This window comes from Cupressus sempervirens, chromosome 6 (genome assembly GCF_028749045.1).
Source record: "Cupressus sempervirens isolate cs-2001-9-10 chromosome 6, ASM2874904v1, whole genome shotgun sequence".
NCBI lineage: Eukaryota > Viridiplantae > Streptophyta > Pinopsida > Cupressales > Cupressaceae > Cupressus > Cupressus sempervirens.
In genome coordinates this window covers 190,371,533-190,398,402 of record NC_143123.1, presented here as the reverse complement: position 1 = coordinate 190,398,402, position 26,870 = coordinate 190,371,533, and the positions used below count along the sequence as shown (strand labels likewise).

The 26,870-nt window shown below is 34.0% G+C and overlaps 1 protein-coding gene across 1 annotated transcript in view; it reads right to left on the bottom strand.

Moving 5' to 3' along the window:
- The window catches only part of LOC149551895 (hexokinase-1-like), a 55,172-nt gene extending 29,983 nt beyond the window's left edge, over positions 1 to 25,189 (bottom strand). The window contains exons 1-7 of the mRNA XM_089787398.1: positions 24,386 to 25,189; positions 22,220 to 22,370; positions 21,912 to 22,094; positions 16,083 to 16,157; positions 15,673 to 15,828; positions 14,779 to 14,877; positions 14,522 to 14,652 (exon numbers count right to left, since the gene is read on the bottom strand). Coding sequence (XP_089643524.1) covers positions 14,522 to 14,652; positions 14,779 to 14,877; positions 15,673 to 15,828; positions 16,083 to 16,157; positions 21,912 to 22,094; positions 22,220 to 22,370; positions 24,386 to 24,660 — 1,070 coding nt within the window. The 5' untranslated portion in view covers positions 24,661 to 25,189. The remainder of the gene's footprint in view (positions 1 to 14,521; positions 14,653 to 14,778; positions 14,878 to 15,672; positions 15,829 to 16,082; positions 16,158 to 21,911; positions 22,095 to 22,219; positions 22,371 to 24,385) is intronic.
- Positions 25,190 to 26,870: the final 1,681 nt, after the last annotated feature.

The window sequence follows — 26,870 nt, the reverse complement described above, 5'->3', positions numbered from 1 at the left end:
GAGTTCATAGAGTTTGTGAATGCAAGAGGCCTAAATAAAGATGCTCTTTGTCATTGGTTTAGGAAGGATGCTCATAGTTGGTGGTACCTCCATGGCCAAAGACTCCAAATGATGCAACCCCTTGCAATCAAAATTATATCATATGTTTTATTTTTAAAAAATTAGTTTACTTTATCTTCATGGCTAGCAAGTAATTTTTATCTTATAAGATAAATAATTTTATTTTAATTGTTTATTTTGTCTTGTCTCCATAGGTTTCTAGTTAGCCTGCATCAAAAAGAAATTGGAACGCATATTCTTTCATCCACTTAGTAAAGTACAATAGGTTGCAATCAAAAAGGGCGGAGAACTTGGTATTTGTGCATCAAAACTTGCATGTTGTCTCTCACACAACAGTAAAAAATACAATGAAAGGCAGATGAAGAGGTGGATATAAATGCAGAGAGCTTGCAGACAAAGATATTTCCACTTCTCATCTTGCACTTGATGAATTTCAAGATTTTGACGCCAATACTATTATTAGTGCAACTGATCTCACTGGCCTTAGTCTAATTGTGAGTCAACTAAAGCCAATGAAGAAGAAAAAGAGTATCAATAAATTTTTAATCAATTTGTTGAAATTCAAACAATGATACTTAATTGATGCTATGATTTAGTTTTAATGTTTTGAATCTTTGATGTTGGAAATGAAGTATATTATGGTATGGTAATGATTCAAGATGCTGTGATTACAGTTGTTTTTGTTGTTTCAGTGTTTCTATGATACTGTGTGACGTTCTAATCTTCACTCATGCTTCAAGGGTGCATAAATATGTATATATGTGGGTGTGTCTATATTTATGCATATACATATACATATATTTATGCAGCCTGGAAGCATGAGTGAAGATTACATATAAATACATGTACATATATATATGTGTGTGTGCATATACATATACTAACGAACCCAAACCCCTTTTCAAAGTTTTGTTGTACTGGCAAACCGGTCCTTCGTACCCAAACCTGAACTGACATCCTAGCTTTATTATTATTGACTAGAGATGTGACTGTTAAATCATATGCATCGACCTTTATTTAACATTACCTACAGATGGTGTATAAAGCATATGTACCCTGCTAATACTAACTGCAATATTGCAGAACAGGATTCAGAAAACTGTTTTATCTTTTGGAAAACTTTCTCCTCAAAACTTGAGATGAAGAAACTACCATATAACAAGAAGAAGAGGAACAGCATGATCACGGGACATTGGAGGGGGTAGCCCCTTGGGTTCTTCAAATTCTATTTATGATACTTACAAAGGAAGCTTTGTAGTTTGATAAAGGAGGAGAAGTCAAAAGAGGTTGAACAACCTTAGAGGGAAGTTGGGCTAGGATACTAGGATGCCCCCTTCTCAATATTGTTCCCGCCATAGGAACTACCTGTCTAAAACTCACTTGCCTTCAATCCTTGCAATACCTAGAAGTAGACACAAGTGATTGAACCTAAGGTTTGCAAACACAAGACACCCAACACCACATGTTCCACATAAGGAAAGAGTAAACATGTCTATTGTTAATTGATAGTTCCATAAACTAAGATTTGCATTATGACTTGCTCCCATAAGACATATTACCACAAGCACTATAATTTGAAAATTATTGCAAGCACAAACAAAGCAGCTAGTTAATCGACAAATTTTACGCTAATAAAGATGAGTAGTACCACCAGCTATATGATCATTATCTATTCCCCAGATATCATAGATAGTTATAGATGGCTCTAAACTAGTAAAGCTGCTTGTTAAAACCTAGAAAGAGATTTGATGACTCTTGTAATAAAGACCTATGACAAAATAAAGTGACCACACAAAATCATGAAGAAATGAAGAAAACACAATGCTATTATTATCTTTGCAGAGCCATTTTGAGAAGGAAACCTCTTGAGCATAGACTCCAATTACAAATATCCAGAGATACTTCCCATTTGAAAAGTAATTAGAATATTTAGTCTTGTCAAAGATAATGTCATGTCCCCTTTTCATATTTAGTACTTTCTACTTATATTAAATCTAGTAATCCAAAAATAGTAAGTCAAGACTTGCGGATAAACCGGGAAAGATCTCCTTTGTGGTTAAATAAAGGAATTAGAATTAATGTTGAGTTAATTAATGAAATTTGAAATATGTAAGGCAAAATATAGAGTGCAAAATTGGAAAGCACATTTTAGAAAGTTAAGTGGAAATTGGCAACTTTTGACATTATGGAGAGGTGGCAAATGATAACTTGGAAAGTTAAAAGGTGGAAGACAAGTGGATGGGACAGTTGCATTCTTGGAAATGGAAATATTCTCTACTCTTGGTCGTGGGTTTTGGTTGTGCACGCAACATGATATTTAGAGGGTTTAATACCATTTTCTTGATTCATTGACTTTGTTATTTTGCTCATTGTTTGTTGTTCTTCAAAGTTTGTCAAACCTGTGGAGAAGAAGACTGAATAACAGAGTTTGAAGGTTTCCAAGAAGGCTACAGACAGGAGTTTGAGACTCTCCCAAGTGGAAACCTCATAGAGAGTTTTCCATTGTGCAGATCAATGTCAATTTCAGGAGTTTATTTTAAAAGTTTGTAAGTGTGATGGTTGTGGGTTGTGTGAGTTGTGTGGGTTTGCAATTCCAGATTTTGCTGCACATTTAATAACAGCAATGGGGTCATCTGTTGCTGTTATTCCATGTTAAAATCAGACATTATACGTTGTAGATCTCTAGTTATGAGTTGGGTGGAGTTTCTAAGCATTTTGTGTTACTGGTTAGCTCTAAAACTTGTAATCATTCTGTGATTTGTAATTCTGAATGTGAGTAAACACTTGGCAGCCTTGAGGCCATGGGTATTACCGTATTACTATTCATTGTTTTAGTTTTTCATGGGGGTTTCTGTTTAAAATATTTATTAGAGATTTGGGAAGTTTAATTAAAAGCCATAGTAGTTTGTCCTCATGTTTAAGCTCAATATTTTGGGTTCTCTTTCATGTATTCAAAACAGAAATACTGTAATGGACACCCAGGAATGCCCAAAAGCTGAATCAACTGCTGAAATTATATTAATTCTAAAAATGCTGCAATCAAGTACAAAGAGATGTATTCCAAAGGCCAAACCCTAAGGGAATGACGTCTAGAATGTTACAACAGAGAATGAACGTCCTCTATTGCCAAAAAAGGAGTGTGATTCACACATCCAAGCTCTTATCAAATGCAAGTTATAATCATCCGATACAATAATCCCATGCTAAACAATGAGACTCTCACCCCTATTTATCCTATTCCTTCACCCTTCTAGAAAGAACTAAAACATTAATTAATTGCAAGTGCTAGAAGCTTCCCCCTTCCAATAATTAATGCACTCTCTAGAAACTCCTCTCTTGCGATAATTAATTGTGCTTCTAGAGGCTTCCACCTTTCCAATAATTAATACACACTCTAGAAGCATCTCCTTTGTAATATAATAATTAATTAAATTAATTAAATATAAAGCCACTTTTTAATTTTAATTTATTTAATGACTTTATAAGAAATTAATTTAATTTCTTCTTATCCTCCACTTAGACTTTGGAGAATGTGAAGGCCAAAAGATGGGATCATTACAAATCCGCCCTCCTTGAAATTGCTTGTCCTCAAGCAATTAAGTAACATAATGAACTTCATCCTCCTCCTGGATCCCAATTGAAGAAGTATGCGACATCCTTGTGGACATTATACCAACTACAAATCAACATCATCTGAACCAACCACATGTCGTGCAACCTAGCACCCAATACTTGTACTGATGGTGAAGAAGTTAGAATGTCACCAAAAGGTAACTTCGTATAAGATTTATGAAATCTCTTCTTCCCAACTGCTGCAACACAAAACTGAATATTTCTAGATGGTGAAAACAAAGCCCAACTCCACTCAGGAGAGTGATCAATATCAACCTCAAACATCAAATTTTCATAAGACAATGTGGCATCCATGTTGAACATAGTACTATCGTAGAAGTGAACATCTACACTTTGTTGATCAATAGTATAATATGACTCTGTCACTATATCACTCACCTTGTTAGCAATAATAGGTTTACTATCATCAAAGCACACATCTACAACTGCATGCATACTGCTAAACTCCTTGTTGGATGGTTCAATGGACACAGCAGTGGCTGCTGATAGGATAATATCCTCGCATTCTCCTAATCCCATTATTGTTGCATCGCCATCCTCTGACAAAGCTTCATATGTGGACTCCTGACTATCACCAATAGCATAGCCCGGTGATGTCTCGATCGCATTTGAAGAATCAACTACCTTTTGCGCTGGAGCAACATACGAATCGTCAATGTTGATGCCCATCTGTCTAGCCATAAGTTGCAACATCATATCCATTCGCCTATTATGCTCCTGTTGCATCTGCTGCCCCTCCTCTAATGAACTAAGTAACCTAAGAATTGCATTTTCTTGATCTGGACTGGTATACATTTTGTCAGACTCTTTTCCCTTTATCTCACTATTCCAAATTCTCTATAAGAACTCCACAGGATGGCAGGACTAATAGCTCTGATACCACTGTAATGGACACCCAGGGTTGCCCAAAAGCTGAATCAACTGCTGAAATTATATTAATTCTAAAAATGCTGCAATCAAGTACAAAGAGATGTATTCCAAAGGCCAAACCCTAAGGGAATGACGTCTAGAATGTTACAACAGAGAATGAACGTCCTCTATTGCCAAAAAAGGAGTGTGATTCACACATCCAAGCTCTTATCAAATGCAAGTTATAATCATCCGATACAATAATCCCATGCTAAACAATGAGACTCTCACCCCTATTTATCCCATTCCTTCACCCTTCTAGAAAGAACTAAAACATTAATTAATTGCAAGTGCTAGAAGCTTCCCCCTTCCAATAATTAATGCACTCTCTAGAAACTCCTCTCTTGCGATAATTAATTGTGCTTCTAAAGGCTTCCACCTTTCCAATAATTAATACACACTCTAGAAGCATCTCCTTTGTAATACAATAATTAATTAAATTAATTAAATATAAAGCCACTTTTTAATTTTAATTTATTTAATGACTTTATAAGAAATTAATTTAATTTCTTCTTATCCTCCACTTAGACTTTGGAGAACGTGAAGGCCAAAAGATGGGATCATTACAAATACATCATTGTTATCTGATGTATTTTGCATAATAAGCAATCTTAACATGTCATGAACCAATGTTCAAATCATATGTATGTGTGTGTAATCACTTCAAATTTTATAACATAATTGATTATGAATTTATATCATTTTAATAATAATCAATAAAATTAATCAACATTACTAAGTATTCAAATGCTAAAACTAGATTAGTCTATAAAATAATATTAATAATGTTAGCTAATCATAATATTAAATATATCTTTATATTCAAATAACAATTACTCCACATGACTATAAATAATAAAAATTAATATATTCAAGAAATGATAAAAAAAATCAATTATAATAATAAAACAATAATAATTACCAATCAAAGTGGGAGCAACCAAGGGTCATGACCATTGGATACATATTTAATAGAGTTGTCTACTTATTCTCTGAACATAGAAGAAAAAAGAGATAAAAGATAAATTACGATAAAAAGGCATATCTTTGGAAAAATCACAAAGAGAGGAGATAAAAATGGAAGTCCATGCAATAAAAAGTTTACATTGAAAGAATAAAATAAAAAACAAACATTATTCTATGAACCAAGAATATGGTTATTAAATGTTGTGGATAAATACATGACAAAAAGATTTAAAAATAGGAAATAAACATAGGAGAAAATGATGGAGGAAATGTAGGAGGAAATTTTTAAATCCATAACTCTAATCACCATACTGACTTGATTACGTAGATCACACAAACGTTATCATTCTTGAAATACCTTATGAAGGCCTAAGATATATATTGCACCTTGTCTAGGCATGATCAGCGTCTCTTTTGAGAGGATTGTGTTAACCTTAACTAATCTTAGTTAAGTCTTTTTACATACCATCATCTTGTTAGGGCACCGATTATGAGAAAGCATTTATGGGCCGACCTAGTTAGGGTCATGTCCCTTCTAGGGACATGCCCTTTGCATACGGTATTTATGCAGGGTGTGGTTGTAGTTAAAGGACACACAAAGAACATAAAGTCTTCTCCTTTAAGCAAGTATGCCCTATTCAAACACTTGCAGATATAAAAGATTTCAAAATAATAAATATATTATTGACATCTCTTCTTTCAAGTCAGTAACAAGGATAATCATCTTCAGCAAGCATAGGAGAAAGTTTTATCTCAAATTAATCACATAGAATTTGGAGAAACTTTACATGGTATCAGAGCTCTGGTAGTCGAACCTAAGCTCTACAAACTAAATAGACTTAATATATCTAGCATCATTCTTCTATCTTCAATGGCATACACAATCAGACCCGAGGACAAGTTTGATGGGAAAGAACACTTCGACACTTGGAAATTTAGAATCATGATGATTCTTGAAGAAAATGATGTAAAACAGTTTGTTAATTCATCATCCAAACAACCTGTTGTTGAACCTAATAAGACTATCTGGAGTAAAGGAAACAGGAAAGCCATGCAAATCATATTAGATGGAGTGAAAAATGAAATAGTACTCATGCTAATGAAACATCAAACAACATTTAATATGATGAATGCATATGAGGTCAACAATGCAACTAGAGTCCTCGCAATAAAAAGGCAACTAAATCATATACAGATAAAGAAGGGAGAATCGATGAATTCTTACATCCAAAGGGTTGCCCATCTAAGAGATGAACTTGCAAGTATAGGAACCATAACTGATGACAAGGAACTAACACTGATGGCTATAGATGGGTTACCAGATTCATGGGAAACATTCGCACAAGGAGTAAGTGCTAGAGAAAATCTTCCTGACTTCAATAGACTTAAGGGAGATTGTCTTCAGGAAGAATCTAGAAAATTAAAGAAAGGGAAAAAGTTGAAAACTGAAGATGAAGAACTTCATGTTCTCAACACAAATTCCTATAAAGGCAAGAAGAAGCACTTCAAGAAGAAAAAGGGTAATCAAAAGAATTACAAACCTAAGAAAGATCTTATCCAAAATAAAATGTGAAAAATAAGTAGCAAGTAAACTGTATAGACATTACTAGGAAAGAAGATAACTATGATCCTGAGAATCGTGTATTGTATTCGGTACTATCAAATGAAGTCTCAAGTAAGGCATGGGTGATTGATAGTGGATCATCTCAACATATTACAAGATACAAAGAAGCACTAGACTCTATATCAGAAGAAGTTGATGGCGAAGTCACCATCAGTGTTAATTCAGCACATTCCATCAAAGGAATTGGAAATTGCACCCTGAAACTAAAGTCGGGTAGTCTTCTATATCTCAAAGGAGTACTCCATGTACCAAGAATAGAAAGGAACCTAATCTCTGTTACAGCGCTTGAAGATGATGGGCATAATATTGCATTCATGGATGGTAAAGTATTGACCTACTCTAAGAACTCTTCATTTAAGAAATCAAAGCTGATTGGTCAAAGAAAGGGATACTTGTATGAATTAAATACAGAACCTAGTCAACCTATTCAAGCCTTAATTCATGAAGTTGCTTATATAAATGAAATATGGCACAGAAGGTTAGGTCATTTAAATTTCAAAACCTTATCAACTATGGAAAAGATGGTAACTGGTTTACCTAAAATGAATAAAGATCACTCAAGCATATGCAAAGGATGCGTTCTGGGTAAGAACACCAAAAGTCCATTTCATGATAGCACTAGAAAAACTAACAATATTTTGGAATTAATCCACTTAGATTTATGTGAACCTATGTTTGTTCCTTCTCTTGGACGATTCTAGTACTATGTACTTTTTATAGATGACTTCTCTAGGAAAACTTGAATTTACTTCTTAAAGTGTAAAGAATCAAAAGAAATCCTTAAGAGATTTTCAGAATTCAAAACTTTAAATGAAAACTTATTAGGACACAAAATTAAAACTCTTAGGACTGATAATGGAGGGCAATATACCTTAAATTTGTTAAAAGAGTTCTGTAAAGAAATAGGAATTAAGAGGGAGTATACCGTTCCTTATAATCCACAACAAAACGAGGTAGCAAAAAGGAAGAATAGAACAATCATAGAAGTTGCAAGAGCTATGATATTTGATCAAAATCTCAATCTTCAGGAAACTCAAAATTCAAAGAAAAGACCACTTTGGGCCATTAAGACAGTAGAAGAAGCACAAAACTTTGCTGCACCATCTCGAATCTTCAAACAAAGCAAAAGACCAAAAAGATTTTCTAGTTATGTAGCAAACATGAGTGATTTCTCTAAATCAGAACCAACCAATGTTTCAGATGCTATTAAACATACAGCTTGGAAGGATGCCATGATGGAAGAATACCAATCCATTATGAAAAATGATGTTTGGAAAATTGTTCCAAGACCTGAAGGAAAATCTGCTATTTCTTCTAAATTGATACTTAAAATCAAGCATGTTGTTGACGGTAGCATTGAAAAGTATAAAGCCAAATTCATAGCCAAGGGATTCTCTCAGAAAGAGGGGATTGATTATGAAAAAAAATTTGCTCCTGTTGCCAGATACACCTCTGTAAGAGCAATCCTAGCTATTGCAGCATTGAAGGGATGGAAAGTACATCAGATGGATGTAAAAACAACATTTCTAAATGGAAAGATTACAGAAGAGGTATATTTGGAGCAACCTCAAGGATTTGAAACTCAAAATCTTAAAGTTTTTGTTTGTAGGCTCAAGAAAGCTCTCTATGAGCTTAAACAGGCTCCAAGGGCTTGGTATGAAAGAATTGATAAGTATCTCACCGGCTTAGGATTCTCCAAGAATGAAGCTAATCCAAATCTATATTATAAAAGGGATAAAGATGATATGGTAATTTTGATACTGCATGTTGATGGTTTACTAATATCAAGTGATTATCATCTTATAGATCAATGCAAGAAAGATTTAATCAGAGAATTTGAAATGAAAGATTTAGGACTCCTTCATTACTTCCTAGGATTGGAAGTATGGCAGAATTCTGACAGCATCATACTTAATCAAGAAAAGTATACATTAGACATCTTGAAGAGATTTGGAATGTGGAACTATAGGCCTATGTCTTCTCCAATGGAGACTAATCTACATAAACTTAAGGATGCAGTAGCAGAATCACCTTCCATAGATTGTACTCTTTACAGACAAATGATTGGGTCTCTTATGTACTTGGCAAATACAAGACCTGATATTTGCTATGTTGTTAATGTCTTAAGTCAATTTATGTATGAGCCAAAGGAGATTCACCTAGTTGCAGTCAAACACATCATGAGATACTTACAAGGCACTCTTAACCTTGGGCTCAAGTATGAGAAAGTTGAATTGGACCTTCATGGGTACATAGACTCAGATTGGGTTGGAAGCGTTACTGACAAGAAAAACACTTCAGGATGTTGTTTCAGTTTAGGCTCACTGATAATATCATGGATATGCAGAAAGCAATCATCAGTAGCATAAAGTTCCATAGAAGCCAAATACATTGCACTAGCAATGCCCTCTTGGGAAACAGTTTGACTTAGAAAGTTACTTGTGGGACTATTTGGACAAGCCATGAATCCTACAATTATTCATTGTGATAATCAAAGTTCCATCAAGCTTTCTGTGAATCCAATTTTTCATGACAGGTCCAAGCAAATTGAAATTCCTTACCATTATGTAAGAGATATGGTAGATAGGAATACTGTAAAACTAGAATACATTTGCACTGTAGATCAGACAACAAATATTCTTACCAAATCTCTCTCTTGAGTGAAGATAGATTACTTCAAGAAAAGACTTGGTATGGTGGAATTGTAATATATTTGTATTCTTTAAATTATTATTAAAATGATTTTTATTGTCAGGCTATTGACTGTTATGGGCTCCACCATTTGTATTCATTATCTAAGAGGTGATGATCTCTTAGATAATGTGTTGAACAGTAGAGATCTACTGTCAGATCTAGATGAGTTCAAGATCATTTGTGACAGAGACATTTATATGCCTATGAGTCACAACTTAGATAAAGAAAGAATTTATTCTTCAGATTTTATCCTGTGTTCTGGTAGATCTTAACTCAAGATCATGTTGTGATATAGGATTGCCAATACCTATGAGTCACAACTTGGATAAATAAAGAATTTAATCATTCTTCGAATTTTATCCTAAGTGTTGCATTTCATGCAATACTGTCATCACTAGTATAAGTGATAAGTCATATCACAAGATGGTAATATGATTTAGTATCATGTGTTCAATGATACCACATGCTTAGAAGATTCAAATAGATATAGAGTATCAATCTATATCATCGTAATTGATGATGCTAGATATGTTATCTCTCAGTATAATTATCAAGTTAAGAGGGAGTGTTAAATCCGTAACTCTAATCACCATACTGATCTGACTGTGCAGATCGCACAGACCTTATCATTCTCGAAATACCTTATGAAGGACTAAGATATACATTGCTCCTTGTCTAGGCATGATCGGCATCTCTTTTGAGAGGATTGTGTTAACCTTAACTAATCTTAGTTAAGTTTGTTTACATACCATCACCTTCTTAGGGCACCGATTATGAGAAAGCATTTATGGGCCAACCTAGATAGAGTCATGTCCCTTCTAGGATAAAAGCCCTTTGGGTACGGTATTTATGTAGGGTGTGGTTGTAGTTAAAGGACACACAAAGAACATAAAGTCTGCTCCTTTAAGAAAGTCTGCCTTATTCGAACATTTGCAGATATAAAAGATTTCAGAATAGTAAATATATTATTGACATCTCTTCTCTCAAGTTTGTAACAAGGAAGATCATCTTCAGCAAGCATAGGAAAAGATTTTATCTCAGATTAATTACATAGAATTTGCAGAAACTTTATAGAAATCAAGGAAGAAAAATAGAAGAATATAAAAAGATAAAAGGATTATTAAATATATTTGAGAACAAAATTAAATACAATCATGGAATAAGAAAATATAGTCTTTGAAGGAATTAGCAAGGATAAATGCCATTTTAAAAATACTATTACTTAAGGGTATGCATATTTTCCTTAATCTTAAGTTGTTTAAAACTTATTTTTATGACTTTACATCTATGAAATGAGTTTGATCACATATATGACATGATGAAGTGTGAAACATATATATATATATATATATATATATATATATATATATATGATCCATATATAATTGATATAATTATAAATAATAGAAATTAATCAAAAGAAACTATAATAGTGAGACATGTTACGTAATGAAGATGTATATTTTATAAAGAAAAAGAATTAGAATGTTTAAAGCCTATACCCTTATTCTCTCACTATAGTTATGGGAGTTGATAGATAGTGTTGTGTAGGGAGAGGCGGAGTAAAACTAGAGAGTATACTAGTGTCAAGTGCCCTACAACAAGTAAATCCACGCTCACCTTAGGATGGGTATAGTGGGGAAGTAAGGAATCAAGGCTTAAACATACTAGCTATAAAATACATTGTGAATTATATAATATTTTAACCTTACTATCTTAAATAGAATTAGTTGATAATGAAGTAATGAATCTTAAACATTGTTTGACAACCTTTCAGAAGGGGTCATTACATAAAATCCATGTCCATATAAGTGATAAATATTCTATATTGGTTTCATTAAAGTTTAGAATTGTTTTGTTGAAGAGATTCACATTAAGACTAATTTTATCATTTGTGTGCATCTTGCAAATCTACGTTGAAATTAAATTTAATTTTCAGATCTGACATAAAAGTGCAGTAAGGGACAGATGACTCTCACCATCCCACGCATATAGGATAAATATTTTTTTCTAGTGAAACCCGGGGACTCACACCCCTTCCAAAACCTCGAAGTACCCATCCCCGAAGCATCCCCGCACCAGGTAATTGGAGTACCTGAGTACCCCCACGTCCATCATTTTGCAACCCTACCACTGCCAAGACGGGTACTTGAATTTCTATTTGAATTTTTATTTTTAAATGTTACAATAGGGTATGTACTATGTTGAATGTTCAATGGTTTTGGTTCGTGTTGCAATTTTTCTATGTTCAAGTATTTCAATTTGGTATGTTATTCTGAAATATCATTTCATAGCTAACATTTCAAGTTCTATATGTATAGTTTATAGTAGCCCCCTTCCCCGCTACCGCCCTCTCGTTGTCCTTAATATGAGGCCCTTTGTCCCCTCGTCCTAGAAACTCATCTCGATGTACCCAAGCACATGTGTTACAATACTTTTTTTCTAACTAACCAATTGGATAATTTATAAAGCATGTGCACCTACCTTTATTTGATATTACATTATGCATAGCCTATAAAGCATATCTGACTGACTAATGATGCAAGAGCATCCAGCGGTGTCAGAACAATCATATATCACACAAAAATATGTCTAGAGATAGTCTCTATTTGATGTTTTCGCATTTTTTGGATGCCCATTTGGGGCAAATTAGAGAATTCAACTCTCACATTTCCACTGCTCCTTTTCAGGGTAAGCTTTCAAGCACACATGAAAATTTAGGAAAATGAGCTATTTTGTAGCAAGGCCATAATTATAAAGAACTAGGGAGGTGTGAGTTCTAGGAAAGGCGGTAACTGAAATTTTAAGCACTTTGGAAAAAAAATTAAGTCAAAATGTTTTACCATTTGAAAGTTTTGGATTTTTAAGTTTGTGAAGACCACCTGAAAAACATTCAAAGACAGATTTGAGGCACTAAATGACCTCATACGGCCCTGAAAATGGGAGACAGCCATTGGACCACTTTTCAATGGTGTAAAAAGTTCATTAATAGGAGTCCAAGATCAAAGTTATGCTTCCCGGAAGTTGGACTACTTTTTAGGAACTTTCTATTTTTTGCACCAACTTCTAATTTGAATTTTAGATCCTCTATTTTGGTGCCCAATCCCCAAATTTTAAAATGTAACTTTGATTCTTAGCCCTAAACCTAAAATAGGCTATTTAAGGTCCATCGTAGCAGTGAAAAGGCAGTTTTGGGGAGTTTTGGAGAAGGTACTGAAAGAAGGAATTTTCTCCAGAATCTGATAATATTATAGTCCATAGGACATATAGTTGGTCCTCTTTAGATTGATATGCATGTAATAGCTTCTCATTTTTTATTAATAAAAACTTTCTTTTTTGTTGTGTTCATTTTTGACTCCAGTTGTGCCCTCAACTAATATTAACTATCATTTAGAAAAATGGGGTTCATGAAACATTAGAAGTGAGGACAGCATAAAAGCACTTTTTGGTTTATAAAGACCTAGCCATCAAGATTGAAGAGCATCTCTCAACTACAGATCTATGGCTGTTTGGTCATCCATTAGACTCTTATTGTCAAATTCAGATTAACAATAACTAGATTTTCTATTTAATGTTCTGAGAATTGTAAGAAAGTCTGTACATCTTTTTACAAAATGTAGACAGTAAGATCATTGAAAATGGATTAGGTCTAGACTGTGTTCCCTGATTTGCTGGACCCTTTCATTGGAAAGGCTTGGTGTTTGGGAGGTCAAGTTTATACAGAATATGTAAGACAATTCAATTTGTTGATTTGACTATTTGGCATATCTTTCTTATAATGAGTAAATGCAAGGCATCCTTTCATGGATACTTACATATCTTTCACTTGGAAGAGCTTTAGATATTTGAAAGCAGATTTGAATGATGAAGTGCTCTTAGAATGGTGGCGTTTGCAGAATATCAAGCCTTTGACTAGAGGGGCAAAAACAATTAGGTTTTTCCATGTATCACTTAAGCTGGGCAAGGATCCTCTCATAACCATAAAGTTGACACCTGTGCTCAATCATCTACTTAGAGTAGATGATTAGATGTATAGTTGTGTGTGTACACTTGTACTCCATCTTCTACTTACAGTAATAAGGTGTATAATAGTGTGCGCACACTTGTACTCTATCAACTACTTACAATATCTAAGATGATTAGTTGTGTGTGCACTGTGTACAAATAAGATGTTTGACTATTAGAAGGGGTAGAGACCACAGACAGAAAACGTTGCCACACCAATGACAATTTCCAGGATGAAACTTCATAAAAAAGCAACGCTGAAGAATTAGTACACATAGAATACAAAAGAAAAAATGAACATAATAGCAACCGTAGTAATATGGTGGACACATGAGTTCAAGATGAAACAGTATAGGAAACTGATATGACACAAAATCGAAAGCTGTCATAATCATGATGTATGAAAAATAACAATATTACTATACATGTGCATGCAATTACATATGTGTCATTTATGCTTTTGGGTTTGTTGTCATCTTGTATTCAGCTAGTAGTTTGAATAATGGTATGTAGTTTGAAAAGTTAATTTCTAAAATATAAGTTTTTTCTATGCCGAAATGCACGCTTAAAAATCAGCAATATAGCATAAATTCAGGATCCCATTGGAAAACAAAGAGAGGAATACAATACCTTAATTGAAAAGGAATTGCAAGTTTCGATGGTATAAAGTCTCCAAATATGTTAGTTTCTTTGGCCATTCTCAATAATACTCTTCTCACAATCTCTCCAAGATACATCCCAGATATTAGCTTCTCAAAGATCTGCCATGAGCAATTGCTTTGCAGAGTCAAGATGTTAAGTAGATATATTTAAGAAAAACACTTAAAGCACTACTTCTGTGCGTTTAACTTTATATAAGACGTACGTCAAAATATAATTCAACTTACCTGCTCCCCAGGATTTAAACTTTCAGCATCAAAAGCCACATCATATTCAGTCATAGGAAGATGAGGAGACCAGAAGTTCCCCCATTCCATGTTTATAACCTGTGAATTTATCCAAGAGAAACAATTATGAGAGAAACTCTTGTGCTTGAACACTTAGAGTCTTGTGGTTGTTATCAAATTGCTAAAACTGAGGGGTATTGCTTCACAGTGATCAAAAAACATTAAAAAGCAAAGTTGCAAGAATACAGATGCAGGTATGTTATTCGATATGGATACAGCCATTTTCAAGAGCTCTAATATGGATATGGTTGGATACCACATTCATAAAAAAGAGATACACATATTGTTCAGACAATTTTTTAAGGTTGGATACCACATTCATAAAAAAGAGATACACCTATTGTTCAGACAATTTTTTAAGTTATTACAATATATTTTCACTACTTCAAAAGAAAAATAGACATTTATCTGCTAACATATATAATTATGAGTTGATTTAAATGTTACAATATTCTAAAAATGATAGAGCTGCTCTGGAAGACAATCCAAAAAATGGTTACCTGAAATAGGAAACCATATCATTTGTCTTCCTCTTTTGGTGTAGGTTTTTGTTTGTACCGACCAAAAACAAGATGCATGATTGAAGTTTGTTTTTAATTAAGGATGATTTATCTCAAATTTATAAATAAAAATCACATGATATTTGGCACAATCAGAAAATAAGGATTTTTTGGCATGCGTGGGTAGGCAATCTGATGTGTATCCATGCCATGTTGTAGCTGAATCCGATATGAATATGGATACAGATTCAGAAATATGCATGCCCAAGGAGGGGCAGGGGAGTTTCCGGCTACTCTGTTAAAAAGAATAGGATGGCATAAAGGTGGAAATTACCATGCTGCCAGATTTTGGTAGAGGTCCTTGCCATTTTGGAATAGCATTTGCATGTTCTACATAGCAGGCATTAGTGCCAGTACCCAAAATAACAGCAGCCATCACATTTCCATCCCAGTAACGGCCTCCAGCCAATGCTCCCACTGTATCATTTACCTGTTTTAAATGTCACAATTAAATATGACCTACATAAGAATCACTTGATATATGCAATTTGCAAGCACCAACAAAAAAGTCAATCTTACTGTTTTTCATGGAAAGATGGTTAGCCAAATATATTGATTTACTATACAAAAGTAAATCTTCCAGAATATTGATATAACTGTCCCATTCAATTGCTTATGCTACTAGCAAAAAATCTTAAGTTTTTCAATATGGAAACTTTTTGAGCTGGAAGTCAGCAAAATTACCAATGCAGAAACACGCATATTCAAACCCTTTCTTTCCATGGCTTCATTTAATGCTACAGATACATCCTTGCCAACCTGATATAGAGGAAATCTTAATCAAAAAATAGATATTATGACAAGAATCAAAAAAGAAAAGAAAAATACAAGTCTAAAATTTAAGAGCTATTCCTAGCAAATTTTTCCAATCATGTGTCATCGGCATGTGTAGGAAGAGCGAAAGAATACTAAATGTTAAAGATCATGAAAAAGAGGAATATTTCAATTCTTAGATGCTACAAGGTTAATAATTAAAAATAGCGAGGACCCCATATATCTGAGTACCATTTTGATAGTTGTCTCCTAGAGAGAGGAGAAAAATGAGGAAAAATATTAACTCAGGTCTATGAATAAAATTGAACCATTCATTATCATAATACATGATAATTGCTAGCAACATGATACTACAAATGCCTCCTTTACCACTATGTCCACCAATTGCTAAAACTAAGAATCTACAAAAAGTAACTTGTCAAAAATAGTGCACAAAATTAACAGCAATGACTACTTTGGATTTGGATAATGCCCAGCACAAACCAATTATGTAGAGAGCACCTCAACTAAACTTTTTGCTATCTTTCATGCGAAAATACTCTGCCTTACTGATTTGGACATAAACGAACTCAACAACCCCTAACTAATTGACCAGCAAAGGGCTTACCTGTTGATTAACCTTTACCATGTGTTGGCACAGTTCTTTTGCACTGTTATCCTTTGTAATAATATTGTGACTCACCAAATGGACACTAAGCACAAATTGTAATAGATACAAGAGTAACCCATTTCACAGAAACCCTTATGAAAAATAAAGCTGTGGCCTTTATCCTTGTCTTCTTTCATACAGATTAGGAATTGGTCGCCTCTAGTCCATATGTTTATCACTTTGGACCCTTGACTTTGGCAGAGCAATGATTGAGCTCTGAGCTCAACAAAGAATTTCCAAGATCTTCTATAGAAATTGTATAATTTGCATTGTAATCTTATAGTGCTGAGGCAAGGCTTGTTTTGAAGTTGTCAAAAAAATCACAACTCCTCCATGTTGCAACAATCACCATTCAAAAAGAACTGGTCACAACTTGGTGCCACCATCTTACTTGACCATCTCTTTCCTCATTTACAACCATGGATTGAAGAACCAACCGTACTATTCTTTACCATCAGAATTTCCTACTCATTTTCTCCAAGCCAATCTTGCTTATCCTCTTTCTCTTCAAAAGTGGATCTTCACCCTTGAGTTTCAACAAGGCTTCTACTTGGAGTGAGTGAAAGAGAAGGGAGAGTGAAAAAACTAGCAACCCCCAAATCACCATCTTTGTAGACTACCCTTCTCAAACACAATCTAACTTTCACTCTTAAAGAGACCAATTTTCTTCCTAAAGACTCCTTGTTGAACCATTCTTCCTCTGTGATTATTCATCCTCCTCTAGTGTTCTTACCATGTCAGTTGACAATTAAAGGGAAAAGCTACTCCAAAATGCAATTCAATACATCTTTATCTACCACTCTCTGCAATGTATCTCTATAGTCTCCTAAGTCCACAATACATCTATATTAGCCAACCCTTTCTTACCTATGGTTTTTTAATGATTTTAAGAGACAAGATTAAGGATGTGAATGAATTGTTTAGCCTATCATCAACCATCATTCATTCATAATATAAATCTCTTCTTTTCTAGTAGTGCATAGAAAAGCTTCATCCCACCAGCACCTCCCAAAGGCCTGCACGTCAACTGTAAACCTCAAGGAAAACGTGAGCTCTTCATGAAATCTGAAATAGATCTACCACCAAAAAGAGCTTTCACCCATACATATCACATATTGGACAATGGGAAATAAAGAAATCTGATTAAACTTTGAAAAGGAGTTATGTTAACAAAATCCAAAACTAACACAAGATTTACCCCATGAAAACCTTTTTGGGAAAAAATCCCACAAGATACATGGTACCACTCTACATATGATGCAAGAGCATCTTGCATGAGAAATTTTTTTTTTTTAAAGGAATTTCTATTTTCGAGGTGCATAGGTGGCATAAATAGAAAAATAAATTAAAATGGTTGCCATTCCATTTATCGAGGTGCGTAGGTGGAATTCTAAAAGGTTGTGGACATTTTATTAAATCATGTATTTAATGTTTGTTGGGTCACATGGTGGTGCTTAGTTGTATTTGGGTGGGAATTAAATATTTTGTGGACATTTTATTAAATCATGCATTTAATATTTGCTGGGTGCTTAGTTGTATTTGGGTGGGAATTAAATATTTTTTGAAAGGTAGTTGCATTTATCTTTTATCCCACATTGGTTGTGTTGGTAACATCTTGGGTGGTAGGTGCCTATTTAAGCAAGGCATACAAGCATTTCTAATCAAGCTTCGAGGTGTGATCTCTTCTTTGTAGAAGCTTGGAGAGAATGAGGAAGCTAAAGGGCGAGTTTTCCTAAGTCTATGGATAGAGCGTTGAATGTGAGGCAGTTTACAGCAGGATTGTGGTGGAGTTGTGAGTGTGTGGACAGATGTCAGTGTTTGGACAGAGCGTCGAATGTGAGGCAGTTTACACTTGGATCTTGGATGAAGTTTGAGAAGAGCTAGTGGTTGTGGCTTGGAAAACAAGGAGATTGCTTGGTGGGCTTGCGAGCACAAGTTTAGATCTTGGAGGTTTCTACCAGAGTGTGGATCTGGACTAGCTAGTGTTTGGGTTGGATCTTGAGAGATCTTGCAGAACTATTATTGTAATTGCTATTGTATTTGGCCGTAACCGGGAAGGCCTTACAGCCCGGCACATTGCATGTAATCAGTTATATTTTATGAATATATTATTGTAATTTGGTATCAAATCTTGTATTATTGTTTCTTGTTGTTGTGTCCGTTGTGTGGTAATATAGCTAGGGGCTAGGACATCTCCTTTGGGGATACTCCTGCCTTGCACTACGTCAACATATTAACAAATAGAATATGATATAAGAGATTGAGTTGTGTTAATTGTTTATTCCTCTAATCCAACAACATGCAACCTAATTCAATCACATAATGTAGCTCTAGCCTACTAACCAAATACAACATCCATATCCTTGTATTTATAGGCACAATGCTTTCTCAATGCAACCAAGTTACAATGCAAAACCTTGAGCAATCACAGGTAGGAATCCACCATGCATACCCAACCCATCCAATGCATGCAAATGGGCTCATTGATTCTGACACTCTATTTGGAGAGTCCACACATCTAAAAACATTTAGTCAAACATTGAAAACTATGCACCCATGACCATACATTTGATTCCACCTTGGAAGATTCCTTATACTAGCTAAAAATGAGCCAATTCAAGATGCCATTATAACTCGTAAACTACAGATTCTCTTATATTGTAATCTGCATGTCATAGAAGCTCTTATATTGTAATTCCCATGCCATAGATACTCTTATATTGTAAACTACAGATTCTCTTATATTGTAATCTGCATGTCATAGAAGCTCTTGTATTGTAATTCCCATGCCATAGATACTCTTACAACGTGGTTGTTGTATCATAAATCCTCTCTTACTCACCTTATGTGTCATAGATACCATTGTAGCGAGTCACTCTTATAAAGGTGGTCCAAGTGGTTAGAAAAAACAAAAATATTACACGAAAAAATTCAAAATCATCTCTCAAGTTGCGGCACCCACATTTACATGTGTTACACTTTACCAAATATTTGTGCAAGGTGTACAACACTTTCCTAACAAGGGAGCCATCCTTGACTAATCATTACTTTTGCCACTCAATAAAATATTCCACTCTTCCTCTAAAGAACAGTGAACAAAGAGAACCTCCTCCAGATTTGCACATAAAGAAAAAGCTTCCTAGAACCCGTTACTGGGCTTCCAACAAGTCTATTCTAAAATCAAACTCTTATATCTTGATGGTATAGCCACCTTCAAGCCATCCAACATAGTTTCAATTGTGGTTCATTAATTGACTTGTCCCCAAGAAAAGGAAGCCAGCCCCCGTGAGAGCCAATTCGCCCTAGAAGCATCATCGAAATTCAACTTCAGGCCTTTCTGAATTTTTTCTAGGCTACCTGAGATCCTTTTCTTTTCTGATTTTCTATTATGTATGTGCATATTTAACAACATGAAAAAAAGCTCCAGATTGGTTTTGAAGTTAATTGTATATTATCCCTACTGTATATGGTACCAATTCCAATATGATTTCTAGGTGACTAAAATTTCAGTATCATAACTTGCAAGAATATCGCAAAAGAAATACCTTATATATATATATATATATATATATATATATATATATATATATATCATTTCTTATGTAAACATGATGCAAAAAACAACATTTATTATGGACAACATATCTTCATAGGTTGCTCTTTTATTACATTTATATACAAACTATATGAAAGTAGTTCTTATTAGCCTGGCCTGTTTTGTTCATTAAGAAACATTATAGTATGATGCTTTACTTTGTATTAGTTATTCAGACGAGGGAATGCATATTTTACAAAAGAAAACTTCGGCTTTGCTTGTTCAACAGAATATTTTTGTTTTGTGCAGAAATTAAGAAATAATGGTATTTTCACAAGGGAGAACAAAGTCCCTACTAGCTTCAATGGGAAGTCAAGGCTTGTACTATTGCTTTGTTGTTTGAAATGTAGCTCAGGGCACCTGAATTCAAATAAAGGAGCTTCATTAATTAGGGCTCGTTGAAGAACAACCCCTTTTCTTTTGTTAGCTATTGGAGATTTCCAAATATTGACCTAGTGCCAAACTGGAGTGCAAGTATAATTCCTTCTTTGAATGGCCTTGTGGGACTTGATCAATGGAAGGTCAGGCAAAAGGCTGCACCAGCAAAATTTGAGGGAAATGAGCAGGGATCTCCTAATATGAAAGAAAAAGATGAAGAGATGAGTAAAGGGGTGTAGATTTGTAATCCAGCTGAGAGTGGTCCTTTGTATCAAGGAGGTGGTGGAAGGGAACATATGGGTGACAATGAGGATCTAATTTAGCAAGCTTTCATTATGGCTGCTAAAAGAGCAGATAGAAGAAGTGAGGAGCTTGAGATTATGGATATAGTTGAGGTCTCATCTGATTGCATATGGCTAACTCCAAATCTAGTTGTACTTTGTCTTCTAGTTCAGTTCTTGCACTTGTAAAGTCCTCCTTAATGCTCTTGGCATGGAAGGTGAACCGCTAGAGCTGCTCAAGACATGATTGAGGAGGCTATTACTTTCTGGGATATGCTTGAAAAGCCTTTTTCTTATACAGACCAAAGGCAAAGGGACTTGGTATTGGTGCTCAGGGCCTTGTTGATGTTGATATTGCAGCTGCTATCATGGAAGATAAGGAGGGTTTTGATCCATCTTTTTGCCTCTACTTCTTTAAATTATGACTTTGATGCTTCACTCTTGTTTTGTATAATGGCTCTCTGTTCTAAGCATTTGACATTCTTTTAAAACTGCTATTTTATATATGGATTTTAGATCAGCACTTATACATCATTTATAATTTTAGATTATCCCTTATATTTCATTAACAATTTAGGTAGGAACGTGGAATTTGTAAGCTAGACCATATGTTTGCATTCCACTGTCAAGTTAAAACAACATTCATGGAACTCAAATTCTATACACTTCTAAAAAGAAACTCAATTTACCAATAATATTTAACAGTGCTCAAGCAATAGAAAAGTTTTGAATACCATTTCTTCCCTTTATGAGAGTACAAATTCCTAGAATTGAAATTCTGATGTTACAGTATACTAATAGATTGAAATGTAAATTAAGAACTTTTAAGCACAAACCGTTCCTGAGACAGAAAATCCCTTCGTCCACTTGATAAGTGTGCCAGAGGAAATTGAGAGTTGCTTCACAGGAAAGGAAAAAGTAAATCCAAGCTCCCTTTGTCGGCCAGGAGGTGGTCTCAGGTTCTCACCTTCCTTTGCAACAAAACTTGCTAGTTCTGAAGCGATAAAATCAAACAATTCCTGTAATCAACATTAAACAAAATGACCAGAATAATTATAATCAAAATAAAAGAAATGGCCAGAGTGACTCGCATGGAAAAACATGTATGGAAATATGTTTTCTTTTCAAGTTAAATTATACTGACCTCGGTACTGCCACTCATTAGTTTTGGAGGAATTGAAATTTCTTCAAACTCTTGGTTAACAACCCGCCTTTCCTTACCACCCAACACTACACGTAATACCCTAAAATTGGTTCCCCCAAGATCAAGTGCATAGAAAATGCCTTCCTCATCTCTAAGAACAATCAAAGCAGAACAAAATATAAATAGAATTCATGACTAGTGAATCATTTAACAGTAGGAAAAGAAGCTCATAGACTTAAATTTAGGATTAAAAAGCATTTCATATTCAAAAGAACTAGTAAAGTCTAACTATCCTAATTGGACACAAATATGACTAACTTGTGTTAAATGCAAAACTCAACTATTAATGCACTTGAAGGATAGGTTTGAATTTGAGTTTTTAACTTTTACAGCTAAAACACACTATCGTAAAGACTAGGCATCTTTCTTTAGTTGAGGGATGATAAAACAGTAACTTTCTTGTAGTTTATGCCACCAAAAAGCTAAGGAATTACAAGTAACATACAATTTAGTCTTAGGGGACATTGCAGATACCTGTTAAGGAGCCTTACTACAAATACCATCTCAACAACAAAAATCTTGAATCAAGAATGAGGCTACATAGAATATAATAAATTATCAGTTAATATCAGGAAACAAATGCTGCCAACTTGTTGCATGTATTTCTGTAAGTTACATATTGCGATAGCATTGCTGTAGACTATAAATTTCTGTTGCTCTTGCTTTGAGAGCCTCTTCATGCAATATAACCATTCGCCCCAATAAAGGAAATAACCATCAATCTACTAAACAAGTAAGACTTGCAAAAGTAGGGACTGGAAACCTCCCATATGGACCAGCGATAACGATTAATTGATTTAAGACAGCCTCAAATATCTCATTCATTATTTCATGTCCAATCATGAAATAGTAGCCATTGAAGCTTGTAACCCTATTGTCTGTGCCAGAATTTGGCACCAAGAATATTCTAATTATGGGCACTATTCTCAATTTTCATGTCCTATGCTTCAGAAGAGTTGCATGCAAAATAGAAAATTCACTACAATTTAATCTACAAGGAAAAGCCAGCAATCAAATTTAACATTCAACAAAATGCCCAGCTTCCCTGTAACTCTAGATGAAAATACAATGAGAAATGACTTGCAACGGATATAACATGCCATTATATATTCTATCAGTAAAGGTTTGCAGAATATGATCAATTAGCAGCCTCAAATTTTCAGCAAATTCAAGGGAGAATGCCAGATTGTGCATAGTCATTGTTTTGCATTTGTGTTGATTGAATAGAATATCAGCTCAAGGAAAATATTTACCTTTTCTGTAAGAGTATTTGCAATTAAAATCAACCAATAATCAAAATATAACCAAAATAAAGCAAATGGAGGACAGAATTGGTGGACCTGGTTTCAAATCCTAGCCTTTCCGGCCTTGTGAAACATACTGTGTTATTAATCTTGTGTATGGTGCCGTAAAAAAGAACGTCTTTAATTATTTAAGAGAAAAAAAATGTGTGTAGAAAATCATACATTTATCCTCCAGCTCCATTTCATAAGACAACATGAACTTAGAATAGGAGTTAGATTTGTAAATATACTATCTAAGCGATGTCACGGGCACCCAGACATTTCTTTTGTAAGAGCGGAGGACAATTATATTAGCAGCGCCTGAATCGAAATCCGAAAATGTAATAGATGGAAAACGGGACGATTAGTCTTTCCGAGGGCAACGTTAACAGCATAAGGGATTAATTCCGGCAACAAGCTATGATAGGACCTGAGCTCGAATTATAGCACATCCGCATTACAATGTAAAACATGGCTCCTGTGTATAACCAATGTACAAAAATGTTTTACACATTTTTACAAAGGCGTGCAAAAAATAAAGATTTGCTCTAGTTTCCTTCCATACCATTAGCAAACTATTGAAACCGAAAACATGATCTGCATATTCTTTCTTCTAATCTAAACAACTTATTTCTCTTAATTCAGCAGAGAATTCTCGTATTTACAGAGTAAATACAAAGCTGGAGAATCAAATAAAGAAGAAAGCTAACAACATTTAGACAAAAATCTTTCACAGCACAATGCAAAGAGCGCAGCCAATTTCGCGAAATTCGATTTAATTCAATCAAAATTATGCCACAATGCGAAGGCAAAGATCAAGTACCCTGTCGGCAAATTGTCGACGTAGCTTATGATCATCTTGAGCTTGTTTCCGGTCTCAGAGGCCAAGCCAGCATTCATCTCGACAATAAGAGCATCCGCCACCTGGATAAGCTTAGACAGAGGAGTCCGACAGTCTTCCTCCAACTCCCTTACAATGTTCCAGGCGCGTCTGTACTGACTGTTCTTCTGAGCTCGTTTTCTGACAATCAAGGCCGCCACTGCACATGCAGTAGCCGCGCACACCACCGCCGCTCCTACTTTCAACTTCGAATTCATTCTTGCAGAAATTATGAACTCCAACCTCCAAAACCCCAAAGATTATGAAATTCCCAGTGGCGCAAACACCAGCCCAACGCTCCAAGATTGCATTTATTTATATGGCTGCCCTGGGGAATTGAATGTGTGAGCGGAATCATACAAAACCCTGTGGCAATCAAAGACGGGGAATGTGGGATATTATGGACAAACAGACAAGAGGCAGAAAATAATCTGGAAAGTGTTTGTCCCTACAATTTCATAGCCAAAATAGAGCTCGTTCTAGTTTTAGAGGAGTTGTGGACACCGAGTTCTACCGCGATTTTGGCGAGGGTGTGGCGGGGATAATTAGTCAGATACTTTTGGTGTACCGATAAATGATCAAAGATTTAGCGGGATTCTTTTTGTCGATTTATTGTAAGCAATGTAGCTAAATTAGCTGAGTTCTAACGACGCTGAGGTCGCCAGGTCGACTCGCGTGGGGTCCGTTCTTAGAGAATCGATTTTGAGCTTTTGTTTAACGAATGGAGAATCCAGATTGGATATTGTGCAACGAATGACAAGGACTTTTGTTCCATTTCACAAGTCCATCTTGTGGACGTAACATAGTGAAGTGGAATTTTAGGAGAACAGATTTTTCGGAATTAAATATAAGTTTAAAATTAAAATATTTGCAAACTAATGGTGTGCATTAAATGAAATGAAAGGAAATATTTGCATGTGGATGATGTAGATTGGAGTCCTTGATTGTGTAAAAAAGTGGAATCCCAATGCACCTAAGATCACCCAGTTCTTTACATGGCTGGATGCCCATGCCCATTTTTATAATTCCAAGCCATTTCGTACTGTAAGTACTACAAAGCCTGTAAAACCTTGATGTGATAAGGTTACCCGTCCAGCACAATCATTATTTTCAGCCGCTTTGTAATGAAGTTGGGATTATTTATAGTGTTATATATATTTTAATTTTTTAAATATATATCGCATAAGTTCTCAGTTTAAATTAAAATAATTTTGAATAAATAAATTAAAATTAGTATTCAAAAATTATATAATTTTTAATAAAAGTATTCTTACTATAACTTCAATTTTAAGGTCATTATACTTCACTATTTGAAATATTTTTAGAAATGGGAATATTTAATAGGTTAAAAAATTAGTTCTTACTGCATAAATATCATATACTTAAAAATGAAAAAATATTATTCATGAAAAATAATCATACATTTTCAAATATATTTATTTTTAAAAATAAATATTATGTAATTAAATATTAAACTAAAATTTCTATTTATTAGAATTAAATTTTAAATCTAGATTCTTGGATTTTAATTTCATACATTTTCAAAAGAGTAATAGAGATATTTTATGAGAATTTTATAACCATGAACCAACACACATTTTTATCTTATTGTATTTGCAACAAACACATTTAAGTATATTTTTGTAGGTAAATTTTATATCATATTTTTATATTAATTTTTATTCTAAATATATTATGGGTAAGCAATCAATATGTTTTGGATAAGTTTTTATGTTAATATATTTTTATCTTGCATATTATTCAATGTAAATTTAAAAGAAACTATTATATTTATGATCATATTTTTACATTTGATTTTACCATATTTGTACATTTCACCTCTTTTATAGACTAAAATATGTACCCATTTTATTCTGCAACAAAAATTACAACACAAATTATGTCTTCAAATACTTCAATTTAATAAGAAACATAAGTTGTTTTATTTTGTTCTAAAACATTTTCTTTCTTGACTAGATACTTTTCAATATTTAATGGATAAGTACTTTATAAAACAATATAATTGAAAAGAAATAATATAATGAGAATAAATGTTTAGCTAAAAATAATAATAATCATTAAAGTTCAATTATGTATCATATTAAAAAAATATAATATTGTATTTTATTTTTAAAAATTAAAATTAAAACACTATTTTACTTTAAAAAATACAATTTCTACATAAATTATATTTTCTGAAAAATAATACAAAATTGAAAACTAATATTTTTTAACTTTTACTTAAATTATATGTTGGAGTAATATTGTCCAACAACAAAAATGATAATATAAATAAATTAGGGCTAAAGTTTACTACAATGTAAATATTAGCAGAATATTAAAAGGGAAAGAAAAAGGTCTACAGTCATGTACAAACTACATACATTTCATTTCATGCGTTAATACTATTTTGGGCAGTGATCAAATC